At 39.6% G+C, this 20000-nt stretch overlaps 2 protein-coding genes across 7 annotated transcripts in view; one reads left to right on the top strand and one right to left on the bottom strand.

The window, feature by feature from the left end:
* Nucleotides 1-15153, top strand: part of LOC138045468 (focal adhesion kinase 1-like) — a 45944-nt gene extending 30791 nt beyond the window's left edge. For both annotated transcript variants that reach the window (XM_068891983.1, XM_068891982.1), the window contains 11 exons: nucleotides 1172-1376; nucleotides 2333-2412; nucleotides 2907-2932; nucleotides 3028-3136; nucleotides 5714-5982; nucleotides 7497-7667; nucleotides 8286-8415; nucleotides 9465-9520; nucleotides 10095-10244; nucleotides 10781-10861; nucleotides 12072-15153. In XM_068891983.1, coding sequence (XP_068748084.1) covers nucleotides 1172-1376; nucleotides 2333-2412; nucleotides 2907-2932; nucleotides 3028-3136; nucleotides 5714-5982; nucleotides 7497-7667; nucleotides 8286-8415; nucleotides 9465-9520; nucleotides 10095-10244; nucleotides 10781-10861; nucleotides 12072-12284 — 1490 coding nt within the window. In that variant the 3' untranslated portion in view covers nucleotides 12285-15153. The remainder of the gene's footprint in view (nucleotides 1-1171; nucleotides 1377-2332; nucleotides 2413-2906; nucleotides 2933-3027; nucleotides 3137-5713; nucleotides 5983-7496; nucleotides 7668-8285; nucleotides 8416-9464; nucleotides 9521-10094; nucleotides 10245-10780; nucleotides 10862-12071) is intronic.
* Nucleotides 15154-19671: 4518 nt separating this feature from the next.
* LOC138045496 (serine/threonine-protein phosphatase 6 regulatory ankyrin repeat subunit B-like) overlaps nucleotides 19672-20000 on the bottom strand; it is a 102192-nt gene continuing 101863 nt past the window's right edge. For all 5 annotated transcript variants that reach the window (XM_068892023.1, XM_068892022.1, XM_068892025.1 and 2 more), the window contains one exon: nucleotides 19672-20000. This exon is cut by the window's right edge and continues 1031 nt beyond it. The gene's annotated coding sequence lies outside the window, so the exon portion shown is untranslated.

Genomic DNA, 20000 nt, shown 5'->3' with positions numbered 1-20000 from the left:
TGAGCTGCAATAATACGATTTACCACAGTGGGCCACGGGAAAAAACCCTTGAAAGAGCGAGTGAGTGATTGTATGTTCGTGATGGGAAATAGGTCCGTAGCGCGTGCATAACTCACGAACATAAACAGGTCTGCTGGAAGCGAGCTTGAGTTTCAACAAAGTGAGCTCCAAACTCGGCATGAATTTGTGACGGTGATGAATAATAAGGGAGATGCTATTTTCAAAACGATGGAATTACCTGGTGATAAATAACCTCGGCTAGGAGAGTGACTTTTTGACTTTGCAGAAACAAAATCTCCCAAAATGTTTTTCGCTGATGGTAACTTTTTATATTCTCAGTTCAAAATTTAAGTTGTTTTCATGTCGCAAATTTTGTTGCTGATGACAAAATATTTTATTCTCGATCTACACTTCGAAAACTTCGTCTCTTCCTAAAAACTGTGTATCAATATTTATTTACTTTTGCATCAATATTTGTTTTGTTTTGCTTAGTTCCCATTTTTGAGCGTTAAAATATAATTTTCGGTCTTATGTTTCTGACGCAACGGCAATTCCCATATTTTGAGGTCACCCATCCAAATACTAACCTCGCCCGACAGGGCTTAACGTCAGTGTACGTTTGTCTTAGAAAGCTGTCAGACGCTCAGAGTGCACGCTCAAACCTGTGGTCAAAAGAAGTTGTAAGGGAACTTGAAAATGATCAACATGTCAACCTCGAAACCAATGTTTCTCGATTCCCTTTTATTTTCTTCAACCTATTTGGGATTTAGTATTTTACTAGTAACCACATGTCTTCTCAGGGGGCTATTTACCTAAGACATCTACCATGGCACTATAATGATAAACGGTACCAAAACAATATCGTGTACTATTAGAGCTACGTATTACGCAAAGATAACTTGAATCTCCTGGAAGACAAAACGCAGCTGAGTTGACAATTACATAGTGCTGTGTTACTGCACTACCACACGTACGCAATGCGTGCCTATTTTTGGATATGGACAAAAAAAATTGTGCTATCTTGGGGGTGGGGATGGGAATGGGGAACTGAAGCTTGACCTTTTATGGTGAAGTGGAGGTTGTTCAATGTGTTTCTATCGTGTACAATTAGATCATTTTTTGATGGCTTGTGTTAGAAGTTGTACCTTGTTTTGCTTTGTCGTTTTTGTAGGTGTGTGTATGTGGGAGATTCTTATGTACGGTGTCAAGCCCTTTCAAGGGGTAAAAAATAATGAAGTCATTGGCAAAATAGAGAATGGCGAGCGGCTTCCGCTGCCACCAAATTGTCCCCCTGCCTTGTATCGCGTCATGTTCGAATGCTGGTCATATGAGCCCTCTAAAAGACCCACTTTCCAAGATCTCAAGACTCGTCTAAGGTAAGATGGAATGTTCCATCAATGCGTTTTTCATTAACTTGCACATTGGTTTCAAAAGCCCATGAAGGCCTGAGGCAAGTGCGTATATATAATCACCGCTGATCATAGAGGACGGACGTCTGCTATATTGTATTTGTATATTTCGGTCGGAATTTTAAAGTACGGACCATTACCATTGAAACGGTCCGTTTCCGTATTTTTTTCTCTCCCGGGAAATTCAAGTTGAGCGAAACACAAGAAGTTTTAGAAAAGTGGAATTCAATTTTTTGATCACATCAGTACAATTATAGCAAGAGGAATTAAGTTTTACTTTTAAGAGTTCGCTTAGGAAAGACGAAGACTACGGAACATTCAGCAAGCGTAGAAGTGTCCGATCGCTCAAAGAAACGATGTGCCATGTAATAAGCAACTTACTAACCTCACTTGCTTGGGACCTTATACGTACAGGGGAATAATGGCCCTCGGTCGTTTTTGTACGTACCTCGCTGCGCTCGGTCGGTCCGTACTGCCACGACCGCGGGCCAATATTCCCCAGTACGGCCCTCGAGCTCGGTTAGTAAAAGGTTAATATACACGGAGAAAAAGGAAGACTTCAACGTTAACAGCGCGCGCTTTACTTTTCTATGAAGTTTATTCAACTGATTGGTTGAAACAGATGACAACGTTTGTCAAATTCACACTTTACAAGACTACCGTTGAAAAGTCATTCAACTGTAACCTTGGAAACGTCCTTTTGTAATTTGGACTCGTCTTACAAATTTGCACCCGTGTTACATGGGAACTGCACTGTTTTTAGCCAACCAGAACCGAGTAATTTTTTCGTGTACATTATTTAACTAGGCACCTTTTTTTTCAGTTCTCCTTCACGCGTTTTCTTTTTTCAGCGTAAGTAACACTATAATGATTCCTGAATATTATGCCAAAGTCTGTCTGTTTTCACGTCTTGTTTTTGCCAGTGTTGTTGTTCAAGAAGAAAGATTTCAGCAGGATGAAAAAGTTCGACGAGAAACTCGAAGAATACAAGCTTTGTCTATGGGTCAGTAGCAAATTTACAACTCCTGAATGACGACTTCTTGTTCTTCCAGAAGCGCATGAATTTGAAGCTTGTAACTTGCAACTCGTTTCCTTGGAACAAAGCTTGGAACAAATCCCAGCTCTGAACCTGACTCAAACGCTTCAATGTCATGAGCTTCTGGTTCTACTGAGAGAGACTCGACTTGTGAAAAGTATTGCGCGAACGTGGGTCGAGAATTTTAGAGGTGTTTCACACGTTACAACATTTCCGCCATATTGGATGTCATGACAGAAAATACAACCGTTAATTGTTTTGTTATTCATCCAGTGTTCGCGCATTGATATGTGTCACTATAGGGTATGCAAGCCACCAGTACTCTACCGTTTTGTAGTTTCACATATCACTTACACTTTCCTCGTGCTTGGTACATAATTTCCAGTGTCCCTGTTAGCTGCCTCCGCCCTCATTTTTTTCCATGATCTTCAGAATGTGAAAACGTGTTTTTATCTTTTCAGGTGCGTTATCGGACGCCCCTCCAAAGGTAGGAATATCCCCTCTCGTTTTCTTCGTAGAATATTTGAGTTGTGAGAAATTTTAGCCTGCTCTTATAACGTCATTTTGTTCTGCACTTCATAGCCTTCAAGGCCTGGGATCCAGCCTTCTTTCATCCACATTCCCACGAGCGCGGCCCAGTCCTCTGCAATGTCAACGGTCGACAGCAGTAGAGGAGTAACAAGCCCGAGAGGTGAGTCGATCTCTTTACAATAGATTTTCTGTAAATCGAAGTTCAGGTGGAGAAAATAATGATTCGAGTTATTGCGTTAGAGTTCAAGTTATGTGTAGTGGATCTGCATTTAGCTGCTTCACATTCAGTAGATTTTAATGACCTCAAACAGGAACGCATGAGTAGGAGCTTGCCTCTCCTATACAAGCCCTATGAGTCAACCTTTGCTAGTATCTTTTTTTTTGTTTTTTTTTTTTTTGATCGATAACTTTTTATTATGATTCACACTACTTACAACACTGGTACATCTACTTACACAACTTACAAAGATTACACAATTAACAACTATTAAAATCCATTATACTACCATCAAAACTATTTAACAATTGAATTGCGTACGTACTACTTACAATACAATGCACTTACAATTACAGATGCTACTTACAATAATACAATTGCAATACTTACTCTACAAAAACAATATGATTACTTTTTAAACTTGCAATACCAATTTATACACTGCTTACAAAATAATACGATTACAGATGCTAATTATATTTATATTCTTACATTAAAAACAATGAGCAACAAAATAAAAGATACATGCATATTAAAAATAAATAAATAAATAAATAAATAAATAACTTAATTTAACTATATTGGAGTGAGTACCCATTTCTTTTCAAAGAAGTTGTTTTTGTTGATCTTTTTTTCAGTTTCATATTTAATCTTTAGTTTCGATTGCAGTCCTTGAATTTTAGGAAGTGTTTGGCTTCTTCTGCAGTCCCACAAAAATAATTTTCCAATTAATATGAAATAGTTTAATAAATTTGATAAAGGGCATTGTTTTGATAAAACTCCAAATAAAACGTTTTGCGCAGAAAGATGGATTGGCTGATTCGATAGAAGGTACCAGTACGATTCGAAATTAGTCCAGAACGTTTTGGAGTGAGGGCATTCATAGAAAAGGTGATATAAATTCTCAGGTTCATCATTACAAAAAGTACATGCATCATTAATTCTAAATCCAATTTTGCATAGTTTGCTGTTAGTGTAAAGAATAGAATTAATTACTTTGTATTGGAAAGCCTTAACATATGACTCAAGTGCAACCAAATGTGGTAACGAAAAGATTTCTTTAAATTGTTGGGTTGTGAAATTAAAATCACTCTTCAATTTGCGGATAATATTAGGAGGTTGAGCTTTTTTTGAGACCAGAGGCAAATAATAATCTTTTGATTTTTTGTCTTTAATATCGAAAATTTTATTTCCAATTATAAGTGATGGGGATATGGTTAATCTATCTAGGCTGATTTCTTTTAATGAGAAGGCACAGAATGACGAAGGCCCGCCCATTGCAGAAAATTGTTTTTGACAATTTTGTTTGAAAAATAGTTATAGGAGTCCATTGTATTTAAGTTAAAAAGAAGATCGTGTATGTAAATAATTCCCGATTTAAAATAATTTTTATAGTACACTGGCTTATTGTCTATTCGAATCTCTTTATTATTCCAAACAATTATTTTCCAGTCACCTTCTGAAGCGAAAGATTCACGGAACTCCGACCACCATAACAAAAGTTCGTGGTAAAATTGAGAAGATATCATATAATCAGAAACTTCATAATTACAATTTAGAAAAAACCGACCTCCTACGGGCTCTAATAGATGAAGTAAATACGTCTTCCACGTTGCGTTTGAATCGTTAAATAGTCGTTTTAGCCAGGCCAACCTTAAAGATTTAGTACGCCACGAGTTCTTCGGCTCTGCACACACTGTTTAGAATGGCCAATCAGAATAAAGTTATTGTGGAACAAAGACAAAAATAGCAAAAGCAATGTATGCAAATTGATGTAAATTGTTGTAAATGTGAGTTTCCTTCTGAAGGATTAGTTCTAAAAATAGAAAGATACGTGCAAAGGTTGACTCAAGGATATAATGCATTGGGAGGCTCCTAGTCATGGGCTCCTGCCTCAAAGTTGCATCTAGGAATTCGATTAATTGAATCTGTGCAACCACTGGCGAATCCAGTAAATTGTTTTGATTGAAATTTCACTTTCTTATTGGCTTTGAAAGACGGGACAAGTGGTCATTCTTTGATCAATAACCGAGTAATGAAGGAGAATGAGTTCGATACCAGGTTGACGTCCCAGACTGCTTTGCATCGTTATAGGTCTTCGAAAACAGTGGCCCACACTGCGTTTGGAAGCAGATTTTATGTCGAAAAGATTTTTTTCGTGCACCGGAAACATAACGTGAACCAAACAAATCAGATATATTTTGACGCTATCACAACGTCGTCATCAGTCGAATGGTCGATTTCATTATTGTTCACGTCACTGTAAACCACACGGGCATTTTAGTGCGCCGTAAACAAGAGGTAGGTGCAAGCCCCCATCCCTGTTAAGTGTCGGACTTCTTAATTCCTTGATGAAACGTGCTTCTTTAACCCGGCGTTTGTCCTTGTGATCCTCTTAAGGTCTTGCAATGTTCGTAAGCACGTCTTATGTTCTTGTAAGCGCTCCCCCAGTGATCAGTGATCTTCCAGAGGATCACAAGGGCAATGCGGCAATGTTATTTTCTTGGTTTGCTCGATCAGGTGGTGCCATTCTACCACAATACCCCGGTTCTCCTGCATCACCAAGATCACCAAGATCACCTCTGTCGCCTCAGACCTCTCCATCACGCACGCTTCCAAGAAATTTCAAGTCGTACCACGAAGCCAGCGGTATCCACACTCTAATGGACCAACCGTCCCGGCATTCCATGGTAGGCGGGAGTCACACACTTCCGAAAAATTACAAAAGTCCTCCTACCAGTCCAATTCGGAGCCCGTCAGAAATGAGGGAGCCTGTTATTGATCTACCGGTAAGTTCATTACCAGCATTTTGGATTGTTGCTGTTCTGCCATTGAGTCCTGTAAGGGAATATATCTATTGGTAAAATGATAAGGGTTTCAATAAAAAATGGTGTGAGTAGGGTAAATTTACTGAATCAGCGAGGGGTCCAACGGCCCCTTTCTCTTGGGGTGACTGAAGGCACGCCATTTTTGTGTCACGGCGAGCCGTGACACTATTGTCAGCACAAGACCATTCCGATTGATTTTGTTAGCAGCAATCAGGTCACTGATTGGACGTCAATTTCCGGTACTGGACATCGATTGGTCGTTTTTTTCTGTGTCAGCAGAGAATTGGAGAGGTGTTTCCTACATCAATCCAAGTTCTTGGCTTTTTTTATGGGACGGTTTTGAATTTGTTTTTTTGTTGCGTGACAGTGAAAACGACGGTCAAAAATGCATTTTTGGGCGGGAGGGGTGGGAGGTGGGGTGGGGAGGAGGGGGGAAACGAATTCCACACTGCTGTGGTTAATTTCAGTAACCACCGAGTCACGTTTTCTCAAATATAAATTTTGATGATCGCACACATGCACACATTGTGTGCCTATTTTTAAAAGAAGCCTTCCAAACGCCAAATTTCAAGAGCCAAATTCATGTTGCCATCCTAGGTTAAAGACCCGTCTTGAATTTTTTTCAATTTAGGGAAACAGGTAACCGTCTTCTCTGAGTGAAGGAAGTGACTCGTTTCGTCGGATGTCGGAAATTATTGAAACCATGATTTAAACATAAAGAAATGCTGCCTGAGGATTCGCTAGATGTTATTTAACAACTATTCTACGAGGGCGCGCTGGATATGAAGTGATAGATAACCAACGAGGCGCGTAGCCAATGAAAATGGTGGAAATCTGCTATCCATAGTTCAGTTTTTAATAATTAATGTTATCTGTGGCAAGAACGGGTGTGATACCCGGAATAGGTTGTCAAGTATTGTAAATAGGGAGCTTAAGCACGCGCGTTTTTTAGACGCGGACAGTAACCGGAGGTGAGTTGTTTTCCCTTTAAACTTGTCTTCACACAACCGCATACACATTGCTAAGTATCTTTTCCCCATTAGAGATGATTAGTATAAAAGTCTAGGAGACACCACTGCCCTGGCACGTGAAATGTTCTCTTCCGGTTGCCTTCCGCTTCTCATAAACGCGCGTGCTTAAGCTCCCTATTGATGACGACGACGACGACCACGACAACAACCACAACTGCGGCGACGACTAATAAGAATTGAAGTCTTAAGCGTGTCCAGCTGACTGCAAATCGAATCTAATCAAATCTCATGGAAAAAAAATCACCTAAAATCAAACTTCTCGATTCCTTTGAGTTTGATACTTCGGACGGCTCAACAGGAGTATTCGGAGAAAAACCCCTCTCGGCAGAGTAGAGAACCAACAAACTCAACCCACACGTTGAGTCCGGGAATTGATCTCGAGCGACATAGGTGGAAGGGACAAAAGCACTTAAAGTGACTTCATGTACTAATATTCATCAACAGAGTAACGCCGAACTACTGAGACTCGAAGAAGAAGAACGAGCACAGATGGAGATGAAAGAGCGTGAGATGTTTCGTGAGCAACTGCGGCGTCAGCGACTAGAATCAGAAGCAGACTCGAAATGGCTTCAACAAGAAGAACAGAACATCGACCTTCCATTCTCACCTCCGCCGGTACGTTTTACCCATATCACTGATTTTGTTCTTCCTTTCAATCGAGTAACAAATCGGTTTCATAGTTTTGTGCAGCCACGCTGCTGTGATTGGCCAAAATAACTCGCGTCACTTTTAACGAATCAAATTAATACCTGCTATCCGTTAACTTTTCCCGCGCTTTCCGCTCGCAACGGCCAAAAGTTCTGAAATCTGATTGGTTCATTTAATTATCTACCGCTGCTGTGATACACTCTTTGATTAGCCAAGAAAATCGCGCGCCACTTTTAACTAATCACTGCGTTTTCTTCTAATCTGTCTTCTGCTCTCTAATCTGATTGGTTCTCTTAATTTCTTGCTACTGCTGTTATGAGTGAAACTACATGGCGAACTTTTGTCCGTAGGAAATCGTATGGGAATCTGTCGTCTCTGCGTGGCAGAAGCAGTCTTAGCAAATGCGTTTTAGGGAAATTAGAGTTTGCTTTGACCCGCTTCATGAGTGGTAAATTGCTATGTCGTGGATTACTCAGTTGCTTTTGATAGCGTTATCCACCTTTTTAAAAAGGGAAGTCTGGTCTCTTGTTCTTCTCTGACGAGTAAATCATTTTGAGTAGTGAAGGCAAAATTGTTTTTCTCTAGGCGCAACAGCACTCCCCAAAGAGTCCCCAGCTCCTCTCCCCATCTGAGGATGGTGTGTGTGCCGCTGTGGAGTCGTACAACTCTCGCGGATCGGCTTCATTCATCGAACAACGCCAGCCAGCCAAGGAATGTATGTGTGCTATAGTTTTCCACTTTTGTATAGCCCACCGAGTCTCGTGCAGATCTTTTCTTAATTGGATACTGCCAGTCCATGGCAGTACAGAATCGAAAACGTCGGTGGTGCAATTTCCAAGTTAAATTTCCAAATCTTGTTCAATCTCGTACCCAGAGTCCTCGGGCTTTTTGGTCAGCGGGTGAGCGCCCGGAAAGACTCTGGGATAATGCACTTGAACTATTGTTTTGATTGGTCGCTTGCATAACAATGGCAGTCCTACAGGAAGCCGGTAATTCGTAAACCTCAGAATTTGGAGGGAGATTCAAAATCTAAAACTAGTTTAAGTGCTGTTTGTTTTTTCTACCTCAGAAATAAATAAATCACAAAAATAATAAAACGACGAGGTTTGAATTATCTCTTGTACCGCACGGGAATTTTCCCACGCTGGTAAAAAGTTATTACTGTTGCTGTTGTACAAGTACCGTGGGAAAACATTACATCAGCCTCTTTGAGGAGAAATTCGTGGAGTAAGGTCTTGTCGAAGCCATTCAGAATTACGGAAACATAAAATTGTAGTAGAAGAGGACATTGGTGTCCTTTTCACAAAAAATTGTCGATCTTGTTGCTAGCACGATGGTATTCTGCACGATTGAATGCACGCTGAAACACTAAAAATACACTAACCGCGAAAGCGTCAGAAGTTTCATCTTCACTTACAGCAAGCCAATGATCAGTTCTCCAGTTTCTTTTATGGTGTGTAAACCTAAAATTTTTGTTTCTCGAACACTTTCAACCCGCTATTTCTATTGCTTACTGTTTTTTTCTTTTCTGTTTCCGTTTAAACTAAAGCATGCGCAATAAGACCGGAACCCACGTTTTCTGGGAAAATGGAGTGCATTATCCTAGAGTCTTTCAGGGCGCTCACCCGCTGACCAAGAAGCCCGAGGACTCTGGCTACGAGATTGAGTTTCACTTTTTCAAGACGTCGGTGTTGTTTGGAGGCTTTGTTTCTTGTTCTGTCTTTTTATCTGACTTAACCTAATCAGCAATGGTCTTTTTCTTAGATCATAGCACACCGCTAGAACCGCCAAGTCATCAAGCTGCTACAATTGCTGACATGGTAAGGCACCCCCCGCCCCCAAGAAAAAGTAAATAAAGAAGAACAGGTTTTTTTCACTTATCAGTGTTCGCTTTGCGACCTTTTACTATCTTGTTCTCCATTTAAACTCCCATACTTTGAAATAATTGCGAGGAACAGTAATTATACCAGAAGGAGCCTTAGTGAATTTCCTTTTAAAGACATCCCATTTCCAGCCTTCATTAAAATAGTACAAAATTGTGGGGACAAGACAAGTGAAGGTGCCAAAGCGAACTGACGCTTGACGAAGCATTAACTCACGAAACGTCAACTCATGACACTTTCTTGCGGTGGACAATTTATCTTTATCAACTCGTTTGAAAAGACATTTTAGCGGGGAAAAGATATACTTGGTTGTCACGGAAGTTGTCACCGGTCATGATCTTTTAACCGAAACAAAAGAAAACGTTTGCATAAGAATGGGTTTAAATTCTTACAGTGACACCAGCACGGCTGCCATTTGTTTTTTTAGGGACACCAACACAGTTGTCGTAGTTGTCGTGACGTCACACGAGAACCGAGAATTTTCAACCTTGTCTTATCTCTCCTTTTTCAGAACGTAACACCACGCAGAGAAGATGACCCAACCGAGGACCGATCAACAGATAGAGTTTTTATTAACACGACTCGCGTTGTCCAGTCAGTTATCGGTCTGAATAATGGTCTCCCATTTGCGCGATGCGAAGACTATCCAGCCTTTGTCAAGGTACGCACCATTAAAGTTGTATAGGTACAATCTTCCAGTTGTGAAGGTGGCTATGAATTTGCTCCAGAGAAATTTCTTCTAACTTTGCAGAGAATTTTAAACCTATCCTGCTGATCACTTTTCACCAATAAGAAATGGGGGCACCGAGTTCGTTTTTGAGATATAAGCGTTTAAAGACAAACCATAGGGCGTTTTAAAATGGCTCTTTTGTTGCCATGGTAACCTATCACGTAACATAAATGACTGCATACGTTTATGGTGTCTACAGCCGGTTTCAACAATTTGGAGGGTTTGTCTTAATTGAATGGTTAACTGTAAAAGTGGTTCACATTTGGGCAATGTTATGGTACCAAATGAAATACCAATAATTGCTTAAATTCTTTTCAGAAATAGTCCTGAAACGGGAATGGCAATCAAAAAGAATTCTTAAACCGGGGGCAATCAAACTTTTGATCATAGTAGCACTTTAAATGTGGAAATTCTGGGGATACTTACCTTTGACATAATTATGGTCGATCTATGTTTTTGTTTTGCAGAAAATTGGTCTTTCGTTAAGAGATTTATTAGCCCACGTCGACGAAGAAATTTACAGATTAGATCATTCATCGCACAAGGAAGTAAGTTAATAAGTTTTAAGGGTTATTCCCTTGGGCTGATCTGGCTACAGCGATGTGCATTCTTTACATAAACTAACATGGAATTTCTTGTGATATTTAAATTTGCCATCCACCGAGCAAAAGATGTCATTGCCTGTTTCAATGGCCAATAAACCAGTTAGCTCTATACGTTGGTTGGCTGTTTTGGTAACCATTTCATCGCTGTGGAAGTAAAATATTATTTTTTTCTGAATTCTCTTTGAACAACGAAGAATAGTTTCCTTGTAACATGAATCAACATTTCTCGGGAAAGCTTTTGCTCTTGGCCTCGCTTTGAAAAAGAGGCCGTTGAGTTGTTGAGTTTCAATACAATACAATAAAAAAATACAATAAAAGTTTATTGTGAAAATACACTTAGCTACAACAAGGGCGTGCTTTCACAGACCTAACCAAAGTCGGGGTCTGTGAAAGGACGCCAGCTAATTTACAGATATTCCACAAACAAAATAAAATTTAAAATTTAAAATGTAAAAACTAAAAGTGGAATATATTGCAATTAAGATTATAACAGTAAAATCTAGTAAATATATCTTATATCTAACAATCATTTTTTATCCAACATTTGGTGTTTGATCCAACGTGCTTGCCCGTTTAACCACCTAATAGCCTTCTTGAATCCTCTTCCTTTTGCTCCAAGGGTCGCTCTCGAGGGTCTGACAACCGGGAGCGTAAGCAACAACAACGGTTACGGAAATGACAACGTCACAAAGCAGGAACATTATTGGTTAAAAAGGGAAAGATAATCGTGCTGCACGTGCGGCACGTGCGGCACGCACGCCAGTTCACTTCTTTGCCGTAATCAACAAAACAAAATCGTGAAATCACCAAATTTTAGCTTTTGACGACAACGTGAGCATGCAACAATGAACCATTCATTTTCTGTTTTTATTTTAAAACTGTCCGTACCCATCCAGCTTCAGGCCAGTTCGCCCATATTGTGCAACGTGAACAAGACGGAATAATCGAGAAATACTCGCGGTAGTGTTAAAGTTATTTTTGTTGAGGTTGTCCTTGCCCTTTCTTAATCGCCCCTCACGACGTGAATTGACCAAATTTGAGGTTATGTAGCACGCGTTTCATTTAAATTCCTCTCTTCTCTGTTCCAAAGACGTTTGCACACATTTTCCATGCCAAACGACTTTCTAAGTTACTGGACGTTCTTTTTTTTTAGGTTGAAATGGCACACAAGGTATTGTCTTCCGACATGGCTGAACTTATCAACGCCATGAAAATGGCACAGAAATACAGCACCACAACGCTTGATCAGGAATACCGCCGCGGAATGCTCTCTGCTGCGCATGTACTGGCTGTGGACGCCAAGCATCTGTTTGATGTTGTGGATGCTGCGCGGAAACAATCGGCGAAATCATCTTCCAGTGTTTGAGGAATCGTGGCTGGGAATTTAGTCGAGATTTGACAGGCTGCTGTAGAAATTTTAATTGATCGCCCAATTTGACGAAAATGGTGGCAGATTCGGCTTGGTACTGTTCTTCTTGCTTTTAAGACTTTGCAAGGTAGATTCCAAGTATCAAGTGTTCTTGGGGGTGAAACGGTTTTTAGAATTTTAAGGCCGTCACAGTGGCGGACTTTTTGATAGATTTTTATTGATTGACCACGCGGAAAGAAATCTTCCACAGACTCAAAAGTCAGAACGGTGGTGTTTCAAATGGAGAGAACTCTATAAACACTGTACAATTCTTGAACTGCAATGACAACGAAGAACGTAAAACTGGCTGGGAAAATGGTTTTCTTCAAACAACCACTCTTCATTTTTCCATGAGATCTTGCTGTACATGTATTTCGGTTTGGCAGACAAGTTGGCGTCTTGTGTTAACGCTATGGACCAGAATATATGTGGCGCCGATTGCCGGAGCTTTTTTCAAAGATACTTGACGCGTAGACTGGTGAGAGCTTTGTAAGCGTCAACCATCATGTGAATGATATTAGAAGTAGATGGCGCCAGTTTTCTCGTCATTTGAATGGATGGCCAGATACAACGCATCTCTTTGCAACTCCTCATTTCATTGGATCGGTACATGTTTCAGTTCTGCAGTGTTGCGGGTCTGGGTCCATTGATTGTGTTAGGTGTTTGTGTCCATAGTTGTTTTTGAACCAGTGTCAAGACTTGTTGTAATAGCTGCGTTGTGAGTGGGTGCGAGTTCATTTCTTCACCATTGCGCTACTTCCCGGCCGCTATTCGACAATGGACCTCAGAGCGCATCACGTGGTTGAAAAGCTCCTCTTTATGTACTGCCGAGGAACACTGATATATTTACCTTTTTACTGTCAAAGGCAGTTTTAAATAAGAGTGGTTAAATAATGACGTTTTAGTCAGGATACGGACGATCATTGTGTTAAATTTTAGCCATGTAATTATTTTTTCACTTTAAATCCTGAAACGATCATTTTAAGCCGACTCTTGGAAAGTCTAAATGCTATTGTCCCCTACTTGAGTCATGCATTTTTAAATTAGAGGGATAAAATGTTACAGACTGACTTTGCAGACTGTCGTTATAAAATTGGGTTGGTCGAAATTTGTTGGATTTAGCATATGCCGGTGGTGATGTGAATTTTAGAAATGTACATGGTCATAAGTTTCACTTCTATGATGAATTATCTTTTTATGGTCCACCTTTGAAGGAGATCTTTGTTTTAGAACCGGTATATTATCAGTATTCGCTTTTGATCGAGCAGCCTGTTGGTGTTAGATTTGTCGTCTATTGTTGCCATAAATGTGAATATCAGAATGTGAATTTCATTTGATTGGTTGCAAGTCCAGCCCAAATGTTAAGGCCGTGTCACGTTCTGTCGTGTCAAAGAGCAACAGAAGACTAGTGATGTCAAAGTATTAAATGTAAAGGACTCGTTATGTTCTTAAATTTTAAGAGAGAGAACTCGAATTGATGAGTACAGTAAACACCCGCAAAAAAGAACCCTTTTTTCAGGTTTAAGGTTGATCATGTTCTTATTTGAGGGGTGCTTAGTGAGAAATCAGCCTGAAAGTGTTCTTAAAATGTTCTTAAAATTGGTTTCAGAAATACTTCCAATTAAATATTACTAAAGGTTTAATTAACATACAATGCTGAACACCATAGTACTTTCAATTGATATAAGGTACTACATACTGTATTGTTTAGTTATTTTAACACCCTTTCCCTTTTTATTAAGAACATGTTTTATTTATCAGGCTGAATTTGTTCTTATTCGTATGGTGCATTATTGGCCAAATTTCAGCCACTTGTTCTTATATGCGGGTGTTTACTGTATCACTGAAGTCACTATTCAGGATATGTCTATTTACAAACGTTTTATCAAAATGTGCCAAGAGTCCTTCGTTTCGACGGTCAAGGCTCTGATTTGCACGTTCGTAAACAAGTAAGAATACATGTTTGTTTTTTTCAATTGCTATGACGTGTAACAGCACGGTTGTGTCCTCGCTTAAGCGTGCGAGGAACTGGGGAGAAGAGTATTATCCAAGATGGCAGCACTGTGGCTAGAAGAAGCGTGTTTGTTCACGGTGCATTTTGTCGAAAAAAATACGGGGACAAGCGTTGTAAGGTACTGATTTGTTTATCATTAGGCGTAATTTAAGACTGATCGGTACATTGTTCACGTGCAACACTGTACAACATTTGATCAACAAATGTTGAACCGTGTTTCAAGACCATGGTAACTTATTAAACGAAATAGGGCTTATCTCTGTTTATGTTCAGCATTTAACATGATATGATACACACTTCAACATTTGTTAAACAAATGGAGCATTTCTTCACTAACAACTGTTGAACTGTGTGTCACCGGCTTAAAACAAACTGAGTATTAAAATCTGTGCTGAGATCCACTAGTGGCTAACAGTTGACCTGTCAAGAAAAGTGTAAAAATTTGAACGTATTAGGACTCGCTCGCTCTTGTGACCAGCTGCCATATTTGCATACTAAAACAAAAGGAATAATTTTCATAAAAATATATAGAGTTCAATTGCCAAAAGAATATTTCACTCCTCCAACATGGCCGCTGCTTCTTTGTTTCACTCCTCCAAAATGGCCGCCGTGACTTCATGTGAAAACACTCTATAAATTTTTTAACTGCAATTCTTGAAATTAAATGTATTAAGCAATGGGTATGCAGTTTTTACAGATGAGTTAAAAGCTATTTTTAAGGGTCTTTGTAGAAGCTGTTTTTTGTGGGTATATAGTAATTTGATGTAAATAAGAATTATGAATTTTCTTGAATACAGCTGTTTGTAACTTCAATCTGTGCCTTGTCTTTGATTCTATGGAAAGAAAGTTTCTATCAAATCTATTTGATGTATTTTAAAGTGGTACTATGATCAAAAAATCAAATTTTTTTTTTCTTTGCATTTCAAAACTATCAACTCAACACCAAGTGACCCAATTTTTAAGCTTTAATTTCAGAAAGACACTTGTTTATGTTATCTACAATTTTCCTATTTGATAGTGCACCATTACTAAGGAGAAAATTACGTCAGACTCACTAGTTTAAGAATGCAAATTATGTGTTTGTATGCGACTGAATTGAATTAAGTTTTGTGCTACTCGTATTTTGCATACATAATAAACTCTGTTTACATGCTGAAGTTTTAAGCTATTGAGTGAATGATGTCACTTTTCCCAAGATTCAACCCTCTGAGGTCCGGTCGGTCAGTTTTAAACCTTTTTTTTTAAATTTTATTTTAATCTATCAAATTGTTCCTTTACAGTATGAAAAATAGAGGAGAAAAAGTATTACAAAGTATTATGCTTGCGCTTGTAATCACGCTATATCAAGCAGGCTTGAAAGACAAAAAAGAGGAAAGCGAGAAAAGGACATTTGTACGGAGCCCTGTTAGTGCCACCCGCGTGTGTGTATACTTTTTATTTTTTCTCGCGGGACTTTTCCACTTTAGGCGTGACTTTTTTTATCTGGTGTGTCTTTTATGCCGGCACCTGGGTAAGGACCTTATGTATTCCTTATTATAGGGTAATGAATATTATAAGAAATATTATTATATGGGTAGCTCCGTGAGCGGGCAAGATGAACCAAATCCCGTGCTCTGATTGGCTACCCGAGTGGGAAAGATGGAGCTATACTGCCCGCTCGGGATTTCTCGCTTGGTCCCGCAAGATCAAAGATCACTTTTTAAAATGTTTTATCCCATATAATATATCCTTTATTGACCAAGCTTGTTGGGTCAAAATGGCTGGATATTGGCCTTGTTCTTTTTTTTTTCGTGTTTATGGACCTCGACTTCGTCTCTGTCCATAAACACGCAAAGAAAGAACTTGGCCAATATCCAGCCATCTTGACCTCACGCTTGGTCAATAACATATATCCTATAAACCCTTGTATACCCCTACATACCCTTGTATACCTCTATTTATTACTTACTGGATCATTGGATGATGCGATTCGAGAGTTTTGATTGGCTAAGCCATCATGGGTTATGAGCCATTATACCATGATCTACAAACGCGGCAAGCATATGCATGATTTTTTGGGCCTTTTTATTTTTATTGTAGTCTAGTTTTCTATATTTTGGGGGCGTTTTAAATAAAACAATTATTCACTCGCGCTTGTTGCATATGAGATGATTATAGCCAACTTGGCGCCTCGTTGGCTATCTATCAGGGACTTTAAGATCTATGAGGCGACGGCAACGGAACCGTCACAAATTTTTCATATTTAATGAGCAAAAACAATAGCTTTGCACGCTGTGCACATGCATTTTTCATTTTTGTACATTTCTTTCACGTTTTCGGCATATCTGCGACGTGAAATGACGAATTCTCAAGTTTTACGGAGAACGTGAACAAAAGGCAGCGAATTTGAATTTTCTGTCGTAGATTCAATACCGCACCTCCTAATTCAGTTCCTGGGGAGTTACACTAGTTTTTAGAAGTTAGACAAGCCGACATAACGACGAAAAAGATTAATAAACCTGAACTTGCAATTTTAAATGACGTTTTCGTTACCGTCGCGTCGCAGATCTTAAAGTCCCTACTATCTCGTATCCAACGCACGCGATGGTTACGCATGGTAACCCATCGATGCGAGAAATCTGGTTTGATAGCCATGGCGTCATCGACCGTCTGTACGTATGTCTGTCCACCCCTCCATGTATGCCAATGTGAACAGTATCATGCTAGTTAACAGCATACATCTTTGATATTGGACATCCATGTCTTGATCAATGGGCCATTTCCGAGTTGCTTTTTTTATTGGTTTCAAAGGGAGTGTTGGTGCTCAACTATTGTAAGTTAAATGAGTTTGATTTGCATAAGAATGTGCAATCATTTTCATTTGAATGGTTGTACACCAGAACTCGCTTTAAAACTGAGGCATGCAGCAACTCGGAAATGGGCTATTGACGCCAGTCAAAACAAGGTATCCGGTGACCAGTATCACGTGAACATAAGTGGGCTCAAGCTTAGAGCTCACCGAGGTCTGCTGTTTTTTTAGTTGACCGGCGACCAGATACTGGTTTTTGATTGGATTGCAGGTTCAACCCAGGTTAACTCATCTAAACATAAGCGAGGCTTCATTTTTCGTGCGCTTTCTGTGGCTCGACGCGGCTACACAGCAATACTACGTCAACTATAGTTCTTACACAGTCAATGCTTTTCGTGTTCAGGTGGAAAACGGTTTGGAAGATGTTTTCTTCCTGCATATTTTGCTGGTTTCAATCGAGTTTGACATATTGTGATATCTGTGGTCCACACTGGTACATTTAGCTACGCAGTTATTCAAGTCAAACATCGGAGGGATATAAACTTAAAGCCGAGTGTTTATTTTTAATTTGCTAGAGTTGCTTTTTGCTCTGTATTGCAATTTTTGGCATATCTTTAGAAGCTCTGATAAGGTTACATGATGCCTGGTGGACCTATGTTTAGAACAGAAACGAAAGGAGAGCGAAAGAGAACAACGACAAAACAGAATACCAGTAATTGCTCATACCGAGTGGAAGAAGTTACTCCACAAATTCTTTCCTTGGGCACTGAACCGTTACTCAACGCTTTGTAATTCATGCGATATTGGTTTTTAGCGTAAAATTTAGCGTGGAATTCTCTAGTTAGGCAATGAATTTTTTCTATAGAAGAAAACAAAGAAAACATTTAATTATTAAAGCAGCAACCGAAACAATTCGGAACCTTTTATTCTCACTAACCCTACAGGCAGTAAGAATAAACGACCAGGAAGCTCCGCTTTTAGGCTTGGCTAAATCTATATATTACCACAACAAAGGGAATGTGTTTGGACAGAAAGAAAAATGGATAGTTTTTTGTGCGGGTTCCTTAAGTTCAACCTTGAAGCCACTTGTATGGACAGACAAGGAGTTCAGATTAAGAAATCGCCTGTAATAGCCTGCGATTTTCTCTTCTAGAAACCTCGTTAGTAGCAGCCATTTTCACAGAAGTCTCTGTTACGAGCCTATAAAGGCCCATTAGGCCGGCGCTTATCTCTGGTTTCCGTAAGCGACTGGGAGTATTTCTACTCCCCCCTGGCTGAGATGCTAGTCCATCCCAGGGTTACCCCTAGCATTTTCGCCGGTACCCATTTCTACACCTTGGTGGAGAGAGGCACAGTGAGAGTAAAGTGTCTGGCCTAAGAACACAACTCAATGTCCCCGGCCAGAACCCGGACCACTCGATCCGGAGTCGAGCACTCTAACCATGAGGCCACCGGGCCTCCCACAAGGCAGCACTTTCTCCTCAGTTATTTTAAGATCCTGAGTGTTTTTCCGGCCAGGGTAGATTAATTCAGAGTATCATGATCATGGGGTTCCTGTGTTGAAGCTGTCTGGCTACAAAGGAACTGTTGGTAATTTTTACTGTAGAAATGTTAATGATTTTCTCCCCTTCAAACCTCATTGGTAAAAGCAAGAGAGGATGAGGTAGGAAAGGGATCCCCAATATATAGGCGTCTTCCAACAATTTTAGCTATGCAGCTATTTATAGAGGTACCTGATTGGCCAGTTGTAATGATGTAATGCGTGGTATTGGAAACGAGAAGTTAAAAATAGCTTTGTAAAACTAAAACTTTGTTTTTTAAAATACTATGATGCGGCATGAGGATCCGTTCTTTTACCTCATCCTTTCTTGGTAATACTGGTAGCTATCGTCAGGCCTGCGCACTATTTATGAACTGTTGTGTTCAGAACGTGGGGTTCGTGTGTCGTAGCTGTCTGGCTACAAGGAAATCCAAGATTAAAGGGAACCTCCACTCTTACTACGGAATACGTTTAATGCGAATGATTCCCATTGACTCCCGGGGTTCCCCATTGACGAGTAAAATACTAAGTCTGGCCGGTTCAGGTGTTAACGGTTTTATGGGGTTTTTCAGCGAGTGATTAAACTGTAGGAAATTGTTTCCAAACAAATTTGTTCAAAATTTGTTTTGAAAAGAGTGTTTGTATTTTAAAATCGCTTATTTTTATTCAAAAATTTCGTGGGCGCAGCCATCTTGAATAACTGTGACGTGTTAGGGTTGCCCTATTGTTCTGACACAAAGAGCTTTTGTATAATAACAGTGGGGCAACTGGAACACGTCACCATTATCCAAGATGGCGGCGCCCCCGAAATTTGAAAACAAAAATGGGGCATTCTAAAAGTTCTTTATTTTGGATACAAACGCTTTCTTTGAAAAAGTTTAGACTGATTTGACTGTAAGGTTATTTTTTTTTGGTGAAGTGGGGTTCCCTCCAACTGTTGTGGGGATTTTGTGCAAACACAACGTTGACGAGGGCAAGAACGCTTTAAAGCAATGAAGGAGCATCAACTTAATGTAAACTTTATTATGACACCGCGTAAAATGTAATACATATATGCAACGGTGCGGCACTACATTTGGAATATAAGTGAAACCTTATTATAAATTCTGTAGATGTTAAACCTTCTGTATTTTGTATTGCCTTCGTTTTGTGGTTAGTGGGATGCGAAAAGTCCCTCATTTGAATGAAATATTCATATATATAAAATAGGTAAGGGGAAAAAAAAGGCAAAGGCGAGATCAATGATCGACTTATTCGTTACTCCTTCTTCTCTCTCTTCCCCGAGCCACAGTCATCTTCTGTAGGACACTTAGTGATCTTTATACACAGGTG

This window comes from Montipora capricornis, chromosome 4 (assembly GCF_036669925.1).
Source record: "Montipora capricornis isolate CH-2021 chromosome 4, ASM3666992v2, whole genome shotgun sequence".
NCBI lineage: Eukaryota > Metazoa > Cnidaria > Anthozoa > Scleractinia > Acroporidae > Montipora > Montipora capricornis.
The sequence above is the reverse complement of the archived record's forward strand: the minus strand, read 5'-3'. Positions and strand labels throughout refer to the sequence as shown.